General features: G+C 35.3%; 1 protein-coding gene across 6 annotated transcripts in view; it reads left to right on the top strand.

The window, feature by feature from the left end:
- AATF (apoptosis antagonizing transcription factor) overlaps positions 1 to 18,863 on the top strand; it is a 96,188-nt gene that overhangs the window by 22,330 nt on the left and 54,995 nt on the right. For 3 of the 6 annotated variants that reach the window (XM_081028364.1, XM_081028366.1, XM_081028368.1), the window contains exons 5-8: positions 13,172 to 13,286; positions 15,188 to 15,389; positions 15,924 to 16,088; positions 17,407 to 17,490. In XM_081028364.1, coding sequence (XP_080884490.1) covers positions 13,172 to 13,286; positions 15,188 to 15,389; positions 15,924 to 16,088; positions 17,407 to 17,490 — 566 coding nt within the window. Of the gene's footprint in view, positions 1 to 13,171; positions 13,287 to 15,187; positions 15,396 to 15,923; positions 16,089 to 17,406; positions 17,491 to 18,863 lie in introns of all 6 variants that reach the window. The other 3 variants (XM_081028363.1, XM_081028365.1, XM_081028367.1) reach the window with 1 other exon arrangement.

The raw sequence follows: 18,863 nt of genomic DNA, 5'->3' as shown, positions 1-18,863 counted from the left end.
TTTTCCCCTGAAGTTTATGAAACTTGCTAGGGTTTGTATGGGACTTAATTTAATTTGTACTTATGCTGTTCATATACACAGGGTGCCAAAAAAATGTGTACACTTTTTAAGAGATATTATCTATGCTAAGCAGTTGTTCGCTGTAATCAGAAATGTCTGGACGCTCGCTGATGGTAACCACTTTGAGCACCTCTTATAATTGCGGAAGTCAAATGTGAATGGTATTCATTTTTTGTTATTGGTACGTATTAATACAAGTTTTTTCCTTAAAATGTGTATACAGTTTTTTGGCACCCTCTGTGTATGTACATACACACACATACATAATCTTTACTTATATATAGAATTTTCACTGTAAAAAAATATACATATAAACAGTATAGATGTATGTAAAGAAAAAAGTAGAAGTTCTCCCACTTTCCCAAATCCCTGTACCTCCTTCTCAGAGAAAACAATGTGAGGTGTATTCTTCCAGACATTTTAATGTGTATATACTTTCTTCTACTTTATATTTCTCTTACATTTTAATGGAAATTTGCTAAGGGGATTAGATAGGGAGAGAGGTGGAAGGCAGTGTGAGAAAAAAATAGGTTATAATGTTACTTGTGAATTAAAGTCTATATGTCATAATACCTTTAAAACATATGCATAATTCCCTCTTGATTATTATAATTTATGACCTATCCCCAAATAAGTTTGCCCATGTGACTTGCTTTGAAAGTTTGTTATATTTGGACTACACTTGACTTTAGCTCAAGTTCTTTGGTAATTTTTAATTACCTTTCAACTAATATTGATTGTTTTGCTGGGTGTTTAGTCTCAGATCTACCAGATTCTTTTCCTTGGGGCAGTTGAATAAAATTGCCTCTGGATAAATCCAAAATGCTACTATTTTGAGAAGAGTTCTTATTAGCTATTCATACTATTTCATGCAAGGAAAATTTTGAAAGAGAAGCCTTTCAGACAGTCTTAAAGGTTTTTACATCCTAAAAATGGTACATAATCTAGGGTACATAAATGTCAACAATGGTGAGGGTTTGGGGGAAGGACAGAGACAAATGTTTTAACTCAAGTAATTAGAAAGCATTCCTGATGTCCTCCGTAAGGCTCATAAGATAAAAGAACATGAGTGGAAAGCAATCAAATGTCACATTTTGAGAATTGAGATGATCAATTTATGCCTATCTTGGTATAATTGCAAATACAATGTTAAATGCCTGTATCTACTAAAAAGAATAAACATAGCTTCCATTTATTAACTGTGCATCACTCCCCAGGTGCTGTATTACATTATTTACAAATGTCTCCTTTAGTTCTCAAAGTAGCCTGTAAAATAGGTCCTAATAACTGTGTTGCACATACAAGGAGATTAAGTCTTGGCGAGGTTAAGTAACTTGTGGAAGGTCACACACACAGTTAGCTAAAGGCAAAGCCAGTGTAGAAACTGAGGTTTGCTCTGCTTCATAACCGTTGCTCTTGGCCACACCGCCCAATCACTATGCTTATAGTTTATTGATTGATTTATTTATTTTTTCAAGAAAGTGTGAGGAAATAAAGGCCAAATCTTTTTTTTCTTTTTTTAATTTTTAAAAATTAAGTGTGCTTTTCCAGGACCCATCAGCTCCAAGTCAAGTAGTTGTTTCAATCTAGTTGTGGAGGGTGCAGTTCACAGTGGCCCATGCGGGGATCGAACCGGCAACCCTGGTGTTAAGAGCATCATGCTGTAACCAACTGAGCTAACCAGCCGCCCGAAGGCCAAATCTTAAAGGAATGAAGTCGGAGATGAATTTATTGTAAAATAGGAGGCATAGAGTGCAAGTAGTATGTGTATCCTTTAATTTTTCTAAAGATTTTTCCTACATACTGTTTTTTCAGTAAGAGCTAGAAGGGCCCTCTGGAGATAAGCTGATCTAGTTCCTCTTGTATAGCAGCTGACCTAGTTCCTCTCCTATAGGCAGGTAAGACATTTTTTAAGTAATAAAGAAATATAGTTATTTTTTTATTATAAATGTACATATTCATTATAGAAAATTTGGAAAATGGCCAAGCGAAAGTAAAGAAATAATACTCTCTAATCCCAGCAGCTAGAGTTAAGTACTTTTAATACTTTGATGTATGTTATATATCTTTTTTAGTTTTTCCCCCAGTGGGTGTGTAGTTAGAACAAAAATAGAACTATATTCTATATTCTGTTCTGCAATCTGTTTTTTTCTACTTAACAGAGATCATGAATATTTTTCCATGTCATTAAATATTGTTCCACAGCATTATTTTTAATGGCAGCACAGACTTTCTATCATATGGATAGTTTAACCAGTTCTTTATTGGACATTTGGATTGTTTCCAGTTTTTAATTTTTATAAATAATGCAATAAACATCACTGTTATTAAATCTTTACTCACATCTATGATTGTTATTGCATAAAATAAATTTCTATATATGGAATTAGTATGTATTCTAAGGAAACACAATATTTTTAGGCTTTTGATCTGTATTGCCAAGTTGCCCTCCAGAAAAGCTGTATTAGTTTACATTCTTACCTTCTTTATATGAATATCAGTTTCCCTTATCCTTACTAACACTGGATTTTATAATTTTTTTCATCTTTGTCACATGGATAGAAAATGGTTTGTGCTTATTTTAATTCACATTTTTAAAAATGTACATTTCCCAGTGTTTAATGAGGGTAAACGTTTTTTCCCTTACATTTATTGGTCCTTGATAATTTCTTTTGTGAATCATACCGGGAACATTTTAAACTAGTTCTTAGGGATGGATGATGTCGTGTCAAACTTAAGGCAACCTCTAATTTCTCCAGCTTTTATTTTAATGTTTCTTCCTGTTTGATTTCCTGTTGACAAGAAGAATTACGTCTACCTCAGAAGACCTCCTTGTATTCTTGAATATATTTAATCTTAATTACCTTTTAAAAAATTATAAAAGTAAAATTTGTAGTAATTTTTTTTTCCAAACAGTACTGATCCCCCCGCCCCCAGCAAAACTGAAATATGTAACATGGATTGTGGAAGTCCTCCTTTTACCTACTCTTAATAGTGCTCTTCAGAGATACCGTGTTTCCCCGAAAATAAGACCTAGCCAGACCATCAGCTCTAATGTGTCTTTTGGAGCAAAAATTAATATAAGACCCGGTCTTATTTTACTATAATAGAAGACCGGGTCTTATATAATATAATTATTTTACTTATTTATTATTTTACTCATATTTTTAAATATTTAATATTATATTATATATTTAATTATTTTAATTATGTTTAATATATTTAATTATTTTACTTATATTTACTTATTTTACTTATATTATAGTAAAATAAGACCGGGTCTTATATAATATAATATAATTAATATAATATAATACCGGGTCTTATATTAAAATTTGCTCCAAAAGACGCATTAGAGCTTATAGTTCTGCTAGGTCTTATTTTTGGGGAAACACTATCCATTTTTAGCAATTTGGTATATATCCTTCCAGATACTTTATTCAATTTAAACTTTTTTGGAGCCATAAATGAGATACACTTTACATCCTCCCATGTTAATGAATATAAATCTACCTTTTCTTTCTTTAAAAATAATACTTTGTTACCTTTGTTTTCTTTTTTTCCTGAAGTATTTTAAAGTATAATCATCATGCCAGTTGGCCTCTAAATTCTTCTGTATGTGGCTCTTTAAAAATGAGGATGGTTCTTATGGAACACTGTCATCTTACCTCATCAAATTAATACTTCCTAATAATCCTGGTATGTCCACTCCATATTCAAATTACTTAAGTTGTTTCAAAACGTATCTTATGGTTTAGTTTATTCAAACCAAGTTCTTTTTATACTTACACTTTTCAAATGCTACACAGAAAATTATCTGGTTAAACTAAATTAATTTAACCAATCCCCTGCAAATGGGCACTTGAGATGTTTACGGTTTTTACCTGTTATAAACAATGCTATAATGTTATTAAACAATGCTATAATGTTGTTAACCAATGTTACCTCAATAAATTTGATTTAAAAAAAAGCTAAAAATAATGTTTTTGTACCTACCTCTTTGCTTTCTTATCTGATTATTTTGTTAGGATTAATTTCCAGAAGTGGAATAGTGAGGTCAGGAGATATGCACGTGTAAAACTTTGATATATTTTGTCAGATTGCTTTCTGGATATGTTGTGCTAATTAAACTCTTATCAGTTGTATATGGAGAGTGGCCTTTTCTTTTCCTCACATTCTTGTCAGCGTCAAGCATTATTAGAAAAATACCTGTGTGTGTGTGTGTGTGTGTGTGTGTGTGTCTGTGTCTGTGTGTGTATGTATGTCTAAACATCTTTTCTGATGTGTTTGGCCCCTTGAATTTTGGAGATTATCAATCCATTTCTTAACATTAACTTTTTCAGATTAAGTAAATATGCCTTTATCTTTCTTACTGGACCTGCCTTCCATCCATATGATTTAGGCTTCCTTTCGTTTCTCCACTTTGCTTTTTAAGTGTGGGAACCAAATTTGGGCATAACATTTTAACAGAGCTTCATTAGTGTTTTCTAAAATTATGTACTAGTATTGGGGAGGGCAGTTTTGTCATTTTTAGTAATTGAAAATTTTATTATACTTTGTTTTCCAGATATTTTTGATACATAACCCATAAGAATTTGTTGATCTAGAAAATGAAAAATACGCAGGTTTTTTTTTTTTAAAGCTTGGAGTAGTGTTTCATTTTCTTCATCTGTATAATGGTGGTATAATAATCGTACCAAATCAAAGGACTGTTGTGAGGACTTAAATGAGTTAATACATATAAAGTGCTTAGGCTAATGTCTGCTACTTAGTAGGTTTTTAGTAATGTTAATTGTTAGTCTCAATAGTGATGGTATAGTCTTTTCTTAGACTATAGCTCTATGGCCATATTATTTGTTTCTTTCTCCTTAGAAGGTTTATGTAAATAAATACTAGTACTAGTGTTCTTTGAAGACTTGAAATGCACGGATAAAAAGAATATGTCAATAAAAATACTAGGATGTCATTTTTATTCAGTTATTCACTCAACAACATGGAGTCTACCATTTGCCAACACCAAGTATACCAAGGTTCACGGTCCTTGCCTCAAGGAGCTCAGAGGAAGGTGTGGAGATAGGTAAACCACTTTTAAAGCATAAGTCATTTAAGTGTTTGTTTTCTTTACATGAAAGCAACCTCTCAAAGTGTTTCATTTTGGGTTGGGTAATAAACACTGCTTAGTCTTACTAATATTAAAAGAAACACAAATAAAACAATCTTTTGTTGTCTGAGTCTGTTTATCCATCTAAGTGGTGGTGATAATTAAGTTTTCATGAGACTGCATTGTAGTATAAGTTCTTAAATCTGGTAAGATGGCTTTGAGATTCTTAGGAGTAGCCTATATGTCTTATAGTTGTGTGTTACAAGGAAAAAGTTCAGTTTGATTGCTTTGCTTCTGTTAACAAAGGTCTAGTGGAGGATACATGGTCATTGAAGTTAGCAGATACGTAGTCCACACTTTGTTTGCTTGTCAGCATTTAGATTTGGAAATGATAGTGTCATTAGATGTTCTGCCCTGTGATTTAAGCATCATTTCTCTGCAACTGAAATATTTGTAGGTACTTTTTATGGCCCCGGTGATGTGTTGGATGCTAGAGTGTTGGGATGAGGTCTCTGCTCTCAAGCAGTTAACAATGCAGTGAAATCAGACTCAGTGAAATCACTCACGGTACAGTATGATAGTGTGGTAGCAATGATATGAATAATCCTGAGAGAGGACTAATTACTTCTGCATGGGAATCTGCATTTTCTGAAAGCTATTTCCTGAATTCTCATTTTCAAAGGAGTTATTTCTAGACCTATACTCTAGAGAATTTGGGCATATGGTTAGGGATAGTTTCGCTACCTAACAGGCTGTTTATTTAAAAGCTTTTTAATGTGAAGGGATCAGACTATTTTATATGAAACAGTTACTTGGATTGTGGTTCTAATTTTATTTTTAATAAGTTTCCTTACTTCAAAGTTTACTTTAAATTGTAATAGTATTTTAAATTATAAAAGTAGCATATGCTTATAAAATATTCAAACAGTTCAAAAGTCTATCAAATAAAAATGAAAATATCGCAACTCTGCCTGGGTAACTTCTGTTAGACAGTTTAAACAATTACTTGTAAATAAACTTGGATTTGAAGTACTTCGTATTCTGAGCATTTGTTCTTTCTGTTTTTAAAGGGGAAAATAAATTTCCTTTTTTAGGGAAGTACTCCGGAGCAATGGAGGTTGTCTAGGAACTGTGAAGTGGAAGGTAACTGTAGTGGATTTCGGGAAGTACATTGATCAGTTAGATTGCTGTGTCCTATAGGGCTTTTTAAGGATTTATTGACACACTTCATCAAGGTATTTGAGAGAGTATTCAGGGAAGCCTAAGAAATTCTGCAGTTCTTTCCCCTTCCTTATAAATTCATGCCTGGTCAGAAATTACAGCTTGAGTGGGATGTCCCTCCACAGAACTCAAATGCACACGATCTATCATGTTACTTAGGCTGGCAGTAATGTAAAATGTTAAGGATTTTTTCTTTTTGTTTCTTTCTGTGAGGGGTTCACCCAACATAGTTTATTGCATGTCTCTTCATCTCTCCCTTATTTCAACTTCCACTTACTCCTCCAATTCCCCACATCATTCTTTGAGAGAAAAAAATGTTTTGCCCACTGAGCCCTCTTTCTTGTTTGATTTAATATGCTCTATGCTGAATGCTTCTCACAAAAACACTTTGCATCCAGAATTAGCCTGTCAAACCTTTTCCTCCATCAACCCCTCCATAGATCGCGTCTTCTACGTGGAGCCCTTGGAGGTATGAAAACCCAAGGCTGCTTTTGGCTTCGCCATCATGATTTTAGAATATAAGTCCCCATGCTCTGCCTTGAAAAGTTATCCTGGTGGTTAGTTTGTACCGTTAAAAAAAAAATCTGCTTTTGGTCCGCAGAACCAACTAACACACTGGGACAGAACTCTTTATACTATTCCATTTAAAACCATACTCATAATACCATGTTTCCCGAAAATAAGACCTAGCCAGATAATCAGCTCTAATGCGTCTTTTGGAACAAAATTAATATAAGACCCGGTCTTATATATTTTATAGTAAAATTAGACCGGGTCTTATATTAATTTTTGCTCCAAAAGATGCATTAGAGCTGATTGTCTGGCTAGGTCTTATTTTCGGGGAAACATAGTAGTACATCCGTATAGCTACATCTGGGAGTCTAGATATGCACACACCCTGCATATGTGTATGTGTACATGGATATATACAAATTCTAGTTGGACACACGTTGGAAATGATAGCAACTCATCCATATGGTTGCTGTTAAGGAACTTGTAACCTGCAATCCTCTTCCTTACTGGTAATGCTATTCTGCTTAGGGAATATAGAACATGCCCAAACAGTAATACTGACAGAATTCGGAATTACGATACAGTGGAGCCTTCACGTAATTCTTTGTTGAAGAAGTTAGGGCCTAAATGTTAAGGCTTATTGTTATTCTGAGTTGATAATCTCTGCCTTGCTTTAATAATTTTTCCTCATGCCTGGGTAGCCCGCGAGTTGCACAATAATCACTCACACAGCTTTGTAATCAATGCCCAAAGTAATAGGATTCCTCTGGCCACCGGCAATTAATAAATTTGTGTCTTTTTTAAAACACTAGCAAGTCGGGCCTGAAATACGACTGACTGGCTCTCCTCATTTGCATATTTATTGCAGTGGAAAAATTCTTACCAGATGATTGATGCTGAGCCTGCCTCTTGAATTCCAAGCAGCACATTATTATGAAATGAAAAATGCCGGCCATACAGTTGATTAAAGTTGAAGACAGTGGAATCGGTGTTTTTTAAGATTGTGGGAGAATTAAAGGCATATTTTAATAGATGTTGACAAGAAGTGAACTAACAAAAGCAAAGCAAAGGATTTGCTTGAAAAGATTTAATCAAACGTCTTTCTTGGGGGATTAATTGCCGGGGATGACTAGTGCAAGTGGCAGGCTTGTGTGGATTTGAATGAAAAGTATTGTTCTCAGGCCAATATATTGTATGTCATTTTGACCTATAGTTTAGCTCTGGTTCTAGAGTTACTTTTGAAGGAGAAAAAAAAATGTTCTTGTAATCTATACATTCTAGTTCAATATATTTATCTGGGCTAATAGGGATATGGGAGTTTATGTATACTTGTACATAAATAACTGTATGTTTGCATATTTGTTTTAAAAATAACTGTATAGATATTTAAAAACTGATAAGGTAAGCTTTATTTTACCTTATGTATTCACTCTTCCTATTCCGCCTTCATCCCCTTGCCTGAAGTTTTACGTATTGGCTTATAATCTAATTAATGAACTGTGTGCCCATGTCCAAACTTATTCTCTGCCTACAATTTTGTTTTTGTCGAACAGCTTAGATGAATCAGGGAAAAAAATAAAGCTGTTAGGTGAAAATGGTTTTTAGATTGGTGACATTTTATAGAATGCTTGCATATGGGTAGCATGTAAATGAATACTTAATATAGGACTCTGAGTTCTTGTTCAGCCCTAGAGCTGTCGATCAGCACAAACAGAGCTTAAGATTTTCACCATGGGAAAATGATGTTTGATAGTAATATTCTTGCTATTTCTATAGCATTTTAAAATTTGTAAAATACCTGAATACATAAAAACATTTGTTTTTCACTTTCATTCTGCGAGATAAACAGGCAAAGGATTATCTACATTTTATAGATGAGAAAATTGAGACTCAAAGAGATTAAGTTGGTCCACTCATTGTAAAATGACTAGTTGGTGACAGTGTCAGTTAGAATACAGGGTTCCTGACCCTTAATAAAGTACTCTTTCCTTTTGTTCTCTACTTGGAAAATCATTCCTAAAGCTGGTGTCCAGATGCTTGGGTTGAATCTTGGTAATATGGTGAGGCATATGTCCTTCTTAATCTCCTCTAAGGGAAAGGCCTCTGGAAATGGACGATGTAGGACAAAATAAACATATATATCCTTGACAGTCTCCATTTATTACTGGCCAAGAGGGAGAGAGAAGAAAGTACATGCATCTCTGCTGTTTTTCTTAACTTTTAACTTTAACAGTAATTGGGAGAAAAATTAAAAGTGAATTAGAAACTGTTGATTTCATTCTCTTTATTATTCGTAAGGTTGAGAAAATACAACTCAGCCCTATATGAAAAAGAGGTTTGTTTCGTTTCTTTCTGGGAAGAATTCACTGTTGGATTTGAGCCACCAGGAGAGTCCTTCCTCACTCTTGTCAGCTGTGGCTTTGAGGAAGCCCACCACAGTCAGCAAAGGGTTGCCCATTGTCTCCTCACGTTTTACATAAAATCTTATTAGAAGGAAATGTGGCCCCGATACTACAAAGAAATGAGAATTGGGTTCTGTCTTCTAAATCCCTTTACAGGAAGTTGTCCATGTGTTGGCCACTGGTGACTTTACTTTGATAAACTTTTATTTTTATTTTTTTGGTGGTTAGAAGCACAGAATTGCAGATTTCATCTCTGGTAGGTCTCTTGACACTTTGATGCATGGTGGTGCTATCCCTGAATGGAGCTTAAATACTTCAGGGCTACTTTCTGACTGGGTGAAGGGGTGTATAAAATGAGAACATATGAGAGAGTATTAACAGAAAGGCACACTTTGATTTACTGATATTGGCTCTCTGCTTTCTTGTTGGATTGATAGGCTGTCTAATATATCTGCAATGGATTTTTTAAAACTGACTTGAACAAAATAAAAGGGCTTGTATAGCTACTTGAAAGTGGCCCTTAAAAGTAGTAGTCTTTTCATTGGATGTTTTCACAATTCTTGGTTATGCTACATGTTAGAGTCAAATTCTGACTTGCTTGTCGGGGTCAAGCAGCTATAAACAGTATAGACTGCTTTGCGGTTTCTTCCCTGCCTGGGTCTTGATTTCATAGTTTAGATTATGGACACATGGTACCTAGAGGAAGTAAGGGACAGGTACTTGCTTTTCCTGTTTTCTAATTTTTTATTGTGCTAAAAGAAAAACATAATCAAATTTATTATCCTCATCATTTCTAAGTGTGCAGTTCGATGGTGTTAAGTAAATCACATTGTTGTATGACCCATCTTTAGAACCTTTTCATCTTATAAAGCTGAAACGCTATACCTCGTTAAACAATTCCCCATTTCTCTCTCCCCCAGCCCCTGGCAACCACTGTTCAACTTCTGTTTCTATGAATCTGACTACTCTAGATACCTCATATAAGTGGAATGATATTGTATTTGCCTTTTTGTGATTGGCTTATTTCATTTAATGTCATCAAGGTTCATCCATGTTGTATGTAGCATGTGTCAGAATTTCCTTCTTTTTAAAGGCTGAATATATTCCATTTTCCTGTTCTTTTTGACTAGGTTCATGATTGAAGGATTATAGATGAACTAGGATGGTAGAATTATTTATTATATTCTGGTCTTGGGATTTTTTTAAGTGTTTTTTTTTTTAATTGTAGTTAAGTGTATATGACATAAAATTGACCTTTTTAATGATTTTGAAGTGTACAGTTCAGTATCATTAAGTACATTCACATTGTTATGCAGCAATTATCACTATCCATCTCAACGTTTTTCATCATCTCGAACTGAAACTGTATCCATTAAACAATAAGTCCCCATTGCCCACTCCCTTCAACCCCTGACAACCACGATTCTACTTTCTGTTTCTATGAATTTGACTATTTTAGGTGAGTTATACAAGTGGAATCATATAGTATATGTCCTTTTGCAACTGGCTTATTTCACTTAGCATAATGTTTTCAAGGTTAGGTCTGGGGAATTTTGAAAAGTACTTTGCAAATGCAAAATTGATTGTGGTTTGGAAAATATGGGCTCTATTTCTTAAGATATAGCCATTTCTAGAAAAGAAGTTTAAAATAGCCATTAATACTTGCATAGAACTTTAATGAGATGAGATTTCTGCGTTTTCATGAACTTCCTTCCAAGTATTAGTGTCTTTCCTATTTTTTAAAGGTTCTTGCTGCAACATAAACTTTCAGAATCTAGCTACTTGGGATATCTCTTATCAGTTCTCAGCTCTTTCCACAGATGATTATTTGTGATAATGAAATAATATTTATAGTTATCATTTGTATTCTTTGCTCTACTCATTCCTTTTAAAATTTTCGATATATTTACATAATTTTGCATTGTTATATAATAGTGAATAATTCTTGGCTTTAAAGTTGTTATATTTTTATTTTTTTTTCCTTCTTGCCTATGTTTTCATCTTGTTTATAATTAGTTTCCAAAAAGCTGACAGACAGGATAATGCTGTATTACTTTTTTCTTCTTCATGAGCATAACTTATTTCCATATTTTTGGTAGAAATTTGTTTTGTTTTGCTTTTGTTTTTTAAGCTTCAGAGCAACAGTTTGAGAATCTTGGTTTGGAACACAAAGCATTAGGGATTTTGCAGGTAATATTATGTATTGCAGGTCTTCTCAAGTGGCATGGATATGTACTGATTATAAGAGGATTAGAGTATAGAATTTAGAAAAGATGTGATTAAGGATCTTATGTTATTTTAAAGAAGGAAGTTGTATTTATGTAGTTTTATAGGCAGACTATTTAAAGGAATAGAAAGTAGTTATTGAGTCTTTGGGTTCCTTCTGATCACTCTGAAAAGGTTTTCTCAGCTAAGTTAGCTCTTAGCCTTACGTTGAAGTAGAATGCTCTAGTATGATATAGATGGATGGATGGATAGATAGATACATAGATAGATCAATTAAGAGCTAGTCTAACTCATATGTTGGTGTACCATTGATGAAACAGGTTGGGATGTAAAATAGAGAGGAGGCTACTCATGCTGGGCAGGATAGAAGCAGCAAAAAAAGAAGAAGACTCATAAAAGTCACTTAAACTGAGGTTTGTGTGGGCTGAAGTTAGTGTGGAATATAAAACAAAAATGAATTTAGGGATTGCTAAATGAAACTAGGGTTGCTTGTGAGAAGATTACAGATATTTAAAGGAAAGAGGGAAGGAGTGATGGAAGCATGGCCAGAGATAGATGGAAAACTATTAGTGATAATAAGAATGGAAAATACAAAATTTAGCAACTGATTGAATATATAGAATAAGGGCACTAAAATATCAGTGATCCCTTATGAAAATACATTAAACAGAGAAAGTCAGACAAGGTAGAAGTATTAGGTAGGAAGAAAAAGGCTTATTGCTGACATGGTATATTTGAAGGAGTGATGGAACATCTGTGTGAAGATTTTCTTGGAGTTGCTAGAAATGTGAAAGTTTGATTATAGGAGAGACACATCTGAGTGCTATCAACACGTAAGTAGTGACAATCAGTGTCTAGTTAGCCCCTTTGGTAGATTAGGCTGCTAAAGCAGGTAAGAGTTAAGTTCTCAGAGGGCCCGTTTTTATTTTGAAAGCTCTTAGCCACAGACTATATACTAAATCTTGACCAGCTTTATTACAAATGCATCCTATTGGCTATGAGGAGGGCCAGGTGAGAACATATTCTCCATGTGCAAATTTTTAATATACAGTTCAGTCCTGCAAACAAGTCATTAACTTGGCCTTTCATATGTGAATAAGAACTTTCCATAAGGATGTGTGTGGAGAGATTGAATGAATGATGTGGCCTCTCAAAGCAGAGGCAAATGAGATCTCCTGAGGGAGGGTGGTGGTGGTGGTAGGGATCCTGGGACTAAATTGTGCTCCTTAGGAAAAGAGGAGGAATTGCTGCAACAGTTGACTGATAGAGGGATAATCAAGGAGGTCAGTGGGTAACATGTAGAAACTAACACCAAAGGAAAAAAACGATTGGTTATGATGACAGGCAGGGAAGGAATTTGTCAATCTTACTAAATTTAAGAACTCATGATTTATTGCAGACACTTTTCTAAGCACCTTGTGCCTGTTACCTTGCTTGTTCCTCATAACAGCCCCGTGACTATGGTAGGCACTGTTATTACTTCCCTTTGGGAATTCTGTATTTCAGAGTTCTTTCTTAGTCCTGTGTACGCTGTGCCCGCCCCTCCCACCCCTAGCCACAACTGCTCAGGAGCCGTGAGTTACAGGCATTGCCTGCTATGGAGAATTGTAGATAATTGGGTGTTCTTTCTCTGTGCTTTGTTTTCCAGGTCACAAGGCACTTAAAGCATTGCTGAGGTCATTGGTGGACCTCCAGGAAGAGCTGCTTTTCCAGTACCCAGACACTAGGTATCTAGTAAGTGGAACAAAGCCCAAACCAGAAAGGTAAGGAAGGAATGCACCTACGGAGTTGCTTGTTTGCTTTTCATCTGAATAGTTTCCCATCATTTATGAAAAAGAAAGCCAAATCCTTTCCAGGTAGATATCAGACTTAATGTTAATAAAACAGAAAGACTCACTTCCATGTAACTGTTGGTGGCCAGGATGGCACAGAAATTGGGGATTAGTTGTGCCTAATTCTTTTTACAGCTTCAGCAAAAGACTTGCTTTCTCTTTAGAGCAATTGAAATTAGTAGATGAAAGCACTTTTTTTTTTTTTAAGATTTTATTGGGGAAGGGGAACAGGACTTTATTGGGGAACAGTGTGTACTTCCAGGCCTTTTTTCCAAGTCAAGTTGTTGTCCTTTCAGTCTTAGTTGTGGAGGGCGCAGCTCAGCTCCAGGTCCAGTTGCCATTGCTAGTTGCAGGGGGTGCAGCCCACCGTCCCTTGCAGGAGTCGAACCACCAACCTTGTGGTTGAGAGGACGTGTTCCAACCAACTGAGCCATCCGGGAGCTCAGCGGCAGCTCAGCTCAAGGTGCCGTGTTCAATCTTAGTTGCAGGGGACGGAGCCCACCATCACTTGCGGGACTCGAGAAATTGAACTGGCAACCTTGTGGTTGAGAGCCCACTGGCCCATGTGGGAATCGAACCAGCAGCCTTTGGAGTTAGGAGCATGGAGCTCCAACCACCTGAGCCACCGGGCCAGCCCGAAAGCACATTTTAATACTGATGTTTAATTAATGGTTATGAAGCACTTTGTGCCCATACCATGGAATCACTGGTCACAACCATCTCCTTTTCAGTGAGGGAAGCAGCAGTTATTTTGAAGGGTGGAGAATTTCAGAAAACAGCAGAAAAAACCTTTTTCTTTACTGATATCACATTTGATGAAGGACCCCCCCCCCTCCCCAGGCCTTGGTTTGAACCTGCTATATATGTATGGTACCTGCTTACTGTTTTTTCCCTTGGGCTTATTCTTTGTTCCCGTCTTTTTTACTGAATTAGTTGGAGGGATAAAAAGTAAACTCACATTTATTGAGCACCTACTATGTGTTGGGGTTGGTAATCCAGCGAGTGCAATTAGCTATATAGTTGGAGGCTGTATTACTTTCTCATGGCAGGCAGTTGCATATAGTATTGGGGTTTACCACTGATTCTGTTGCCTACCCCTTTGAGTTTTCTTCACATTCAGCTTCTCTTCATTTGGTTCAACAAGATTATTTAGCTTTTCTGAACAGTTGGTTACAGGGAGACATTTTCCCTTATTGATTTGGGGATTAAGGTCATAAAAGTATGATTATGTGTTTACCTTTTAAAGAGCCTCTTGTAACCAGTATAGGCCTGGTTCATATACATTTCTATTAATATTTTACAGCCTCATTTATTTTTACAGTTTGCTTACCTTTTAAAAATAGTTTGAAACCAGTGATTTTTATATTTATTTGAAAAGTTACATGAGTTTTTGATTGACCTCATGAACATTCTTTTCAGACAACAACAACAAAAAAGCCATCCTCACATATACCTTGTTTCCCCGAAAATAAGACCTAGCCGGACACTCAGCTTTAATGCGTCTTTTGGAGCAAAAATTAGTATATAAGGCCTGGTATTTATTATATCATATCATATCATATATCATATCATATCATATATCCGGTCTTATATAAGACCCGGTCTTATATTATAGTAAAATAATACCGGGTCTTATATTAATTTTTGCTCCAAAAGATGCATTAGAGCTTATTGTCCAGTTAGATCTTATTTTCAGAGAAACACGGTATGGTGCTATTTAAAATGTAGACAGAACAGGGAAGGCCTAAATACTCTTGATTTCATGTGAGGTTAGCCTTTTATTTGGGTACTGTTTATTTACATTGGACTTACTGTTCTTATGGGTTTTCTAGTGAGGAAGAGATTTCCAGCGAAGATGAAGAGCTAGTAGAAAAGAAGAAGCAGCAGAGAAGGGCCCCACCAAAACGGAAGCTGGAGATGGACGGCTATCCCAGTTTCATGGCAAAGCGCTTTGCTGACTTTACCGTCTACAGGAACCGCACACTTCAGAAGTGGCATGACAAAACCAAGCTGGCTTCCGGGAAACTGGGGAAGGCAAGTGTAAGTGTGTGTGTGTGTGTGTGTGTGTGTGTGTGTGTGTGTGTGTGTGTAAAACGTAGGCTGTGGCAACCCAAAGCAGTTTTAAGAAATTGGAATTACAGCTCATTTATATGGATGATGTCACAATGTAATTGTAATCCATCATTTCCATAGAAAAATTTACTGAACGCCTACCAGTGAGGTTTACAGCATTCAGATTGGGAATTTTAACTTTATTGGAAAGAATATTTGATTCTAGAAATTGTGGCTCAAGTGTTGGAAATACAAAATAAAAAATAGATTTTAAACAATTATTAAAAGAGCAGAAGTTAAGCTCTGGGTATAGTAAAGAAATATGACCTACTTAAGACTATTTTTTTTTTTTCTGAGAACAGTTACAACCATTCTCGAACTCAGTCTTTAACAGAAAGTCCCTCCTGAAAGGAGGGTTGTATGTTTCTTTGCTGACACAGAAAGATAGAGAAACGAATGTAGCTGCCTTCAGCACAGATTTTCTGCATTATCTGACACTGGTTAATGTTGTTGCAGGGTTTTGGTGCCTTTGAACGCTCAATCTTGACACAGATCGATCATATTCTGATGGACAAAGAAAGATTGCTTCGAAGGACGCAGACCAAGCGCTCTGTCTACCAAGTTCTTGGCAAACCTGAACCAGTAACGCAGCCCATCCCAGAGAGTTTGCCAGGCGAACCGGTAAGAACTGTGATGCCCGGTGATTATGGGGAGTAGTTTCTGTAAGGCCAGTTAACTGAAAAGTCTAATCACCTACTTGTAGGTGGTACTCTTGGTACAAGTTAGTGCAAGAAAGGGAAAAAACACTACTTTACCAGATTGCTGAGAAACAGAGTATATGGAAGGACAAAGTGTTAAAAAAGATAGAGCAATTATTAACTTGTGTGTAGTCTTCTTTCAATTTTGAATTTTATATGAGTCTGGTAATGGAAGCACTCATAATCCAATTTTTAAAGTTCTGTTTTAAAACTGCTTCTTTAGAAATGTCAATATTGAAGCGAGTGTGTTCTTTAGGCTTTATGTGGGATGTGATGTTTAGAAACTCCAGAAAAGGATCCAGAATTGGACTAGTCAGACTCTTGTTTAAAGGGAAATCTTTTATTTATAGTAGAAATGTATATTTAATAATTTTTTTAAGTTCAGAAGGATTTAAAATGAAAAGTAAAATTCCCCCTCGTCTGTAAATTTCACTGTTCAGATTTAACCAATTTTCATTGTTGTAACAAGCTTTTAGGTGCTTTTTATTTGTGTGTGTGTGTTTATATTTCTATATATAAACTCATATACATGTATAAAAATATGATTGCCTTTTAAACTAAATAGTATGGATATATATATGTGTATATAAACATATAAAATGTTCCTACTTTTTAAATTTAGTATATCCTAGACACTTGTCCACATCATTACAGAGCTCTACCTCACTTTCCTAACAGGTAGAGTATTCCATTGTATGGATTATGTACTACAGTTTATTCAAACAATGGATATTTTTGTTGTCTCCAGTTTTAGAGACAATGCTATAGGGAACATTCCTAAGCATTTATATTTTTGTATTTGTGTGAGCATATGGATAGATTTCTCGAAGTGGAAGTATTAAAGAGAATATACATTTAAAATCCTGATGGATGTTTCCAAATTGCCCCCAAAAAGCCTGCATTAATTTCCAATCCCACCAGCTATGTTTTCCCATACTGAGTGTTGCTAATTTTAGAGGTGAAAAATGGTGTTCTCATTTTTATTTGCATGTATTTCATTAGAATGAGATTAAACATATTTTCAAATGATTTTTGACTACTTGTGATTCTTTTTCTGTCAAATGCCCATTAATGATTTTGCCCAGTTTTCAGTTGGATTGGTTTTGTTCTTTAATTTTAAGAACTCTTTATATCTTAAGGAAAACAGTGCTTTGACTGTTATGCACATTGTGCACGGTAGAGCTACGTTACTTTGATAGCCTCAATGGTATACACTCTTTCCTTTCTTCTTCTTGATATAGGAGACCCTTCCCCAAGCACCTGCCAATGCCCACCTGAAGGACTTGGATGAAGAAATCTTTGATGATGATGACTTTTACCACCAGGTATGATTTTTACACTCTTTTGTTACAGATCAGGTTTTGGCATTTTAAAAAGCTAATGGAATTCTCTGACCAAAAGGTAGCTTATAGCTTTGCGCAGTGGCAGTATTGTAGCCAAGGAGGTGTATCCGAGGCGTGATTATTGCTAATTGAAAAGGTAGCCTACTTTAGAAGGATAAAGTTAGGGACGTAAAACTCTTGTGTTCAGAATTGACCTACTGTGTAGTTCTAGATCTGTTGCTTTTCTTCTGCCTTACATTTCTTCTTTTGCAATGGAAACAGCTACAGCTACTTTGTTAGTTGTTGCAGATGCAAATTATCTGTAAAACAGTTGTCAACTTCTTTGAGTCAGGTGGATTATTCTTTCTTAGCCATTTTTTATAATGTTAATGGAGGATTATTTGTTAGTTATTTGATTTTTGTCCTATTATTACTATTTCAGGATATGGAGCTAAAGGGCTGGGATCCCAGAGTACTTGGATTACACTTTTGGTTCTATTGCCTATTAAGTCTCTTGTCTTTAATTTCTTTTTGTGCCTGTTCAAATCAGTTAAATATGTATTGAGATTGTCTGCTACTATTGATTATAATAATACTGTGGTGCTTTGAAGACAGAAAGAATTGGTAGAAGTTGAAATATGGTTTCGTTTTCAATACTGTCTCTTCACAAAGAGTCCCCCAGTTCTTTACTGACGTTATTATCTCTTGTCATGCCATTCTTTTTAATGATGCTGGTGACTGTTAAGGTAGGCTAAATATCTGAGCTAGTCTAAAGAACTAAAATAATTTCCTATAATCCCTAGTCTCCTGGTAAGTCATACTTCTTAATGAAATGTGCTTTAGCATGTACTCTTTCTAGTTCTGGAGAATTGAGGATGTTGTTGAATGGTGGCATACTAGTTTTTGTTGAGCCATTATTTATCAAGACAAGTTTTTTTTCCTCTGCTGAATTTTTAGTGTGTTAACTTTTGCCAAAGATTTTGCAACTGCTTCTTGCAGGTTTAGCCATGACAGCTGTACTATGTATATGGAATATGAAGGAAGGAACTTAGGAAAATTACATTGGAAGCCAGTAGAACAAATGATTCTATACTGTGGATACTTCTGGTTTTACCCTGAAAAGAGAAAGAAACTTTCTATTAATCTTTCTATTCACTTTGTGATGTTCAATAAAATTATTATATGCCATAGTGATGAGTCTTAAAAGTAATGGTGAGAGGGGATAGGAAAGAGGATTGGTGGGGCCACAGGTGTTCCTAGTCAGAGGTCCTGATTCTTTTTTCCTTATTACATCCATTTGTCAGAAGAGTTAGGAACTCTTATTTTGTTCTAGATTGTCTAAGGAAGTGCCTGATATGGGATATTAATGCTGTATA

This window comes from Rhinolophus hipposideros (genome assembly GCF_964194185.1).
Source record: "Rhinolophus hipposideros genome assembly, chromosome: 20".
Lineage (NCBI taxonomy): Eukaryota > Metazoa > Chordata > Mammalia > Chiroptera > Rhinolophidae > Rhinolophus > Rhinolophus hipposideros.
This window is presented reverse-complemented; position numbering and strand designations above follow the sequence as displayed.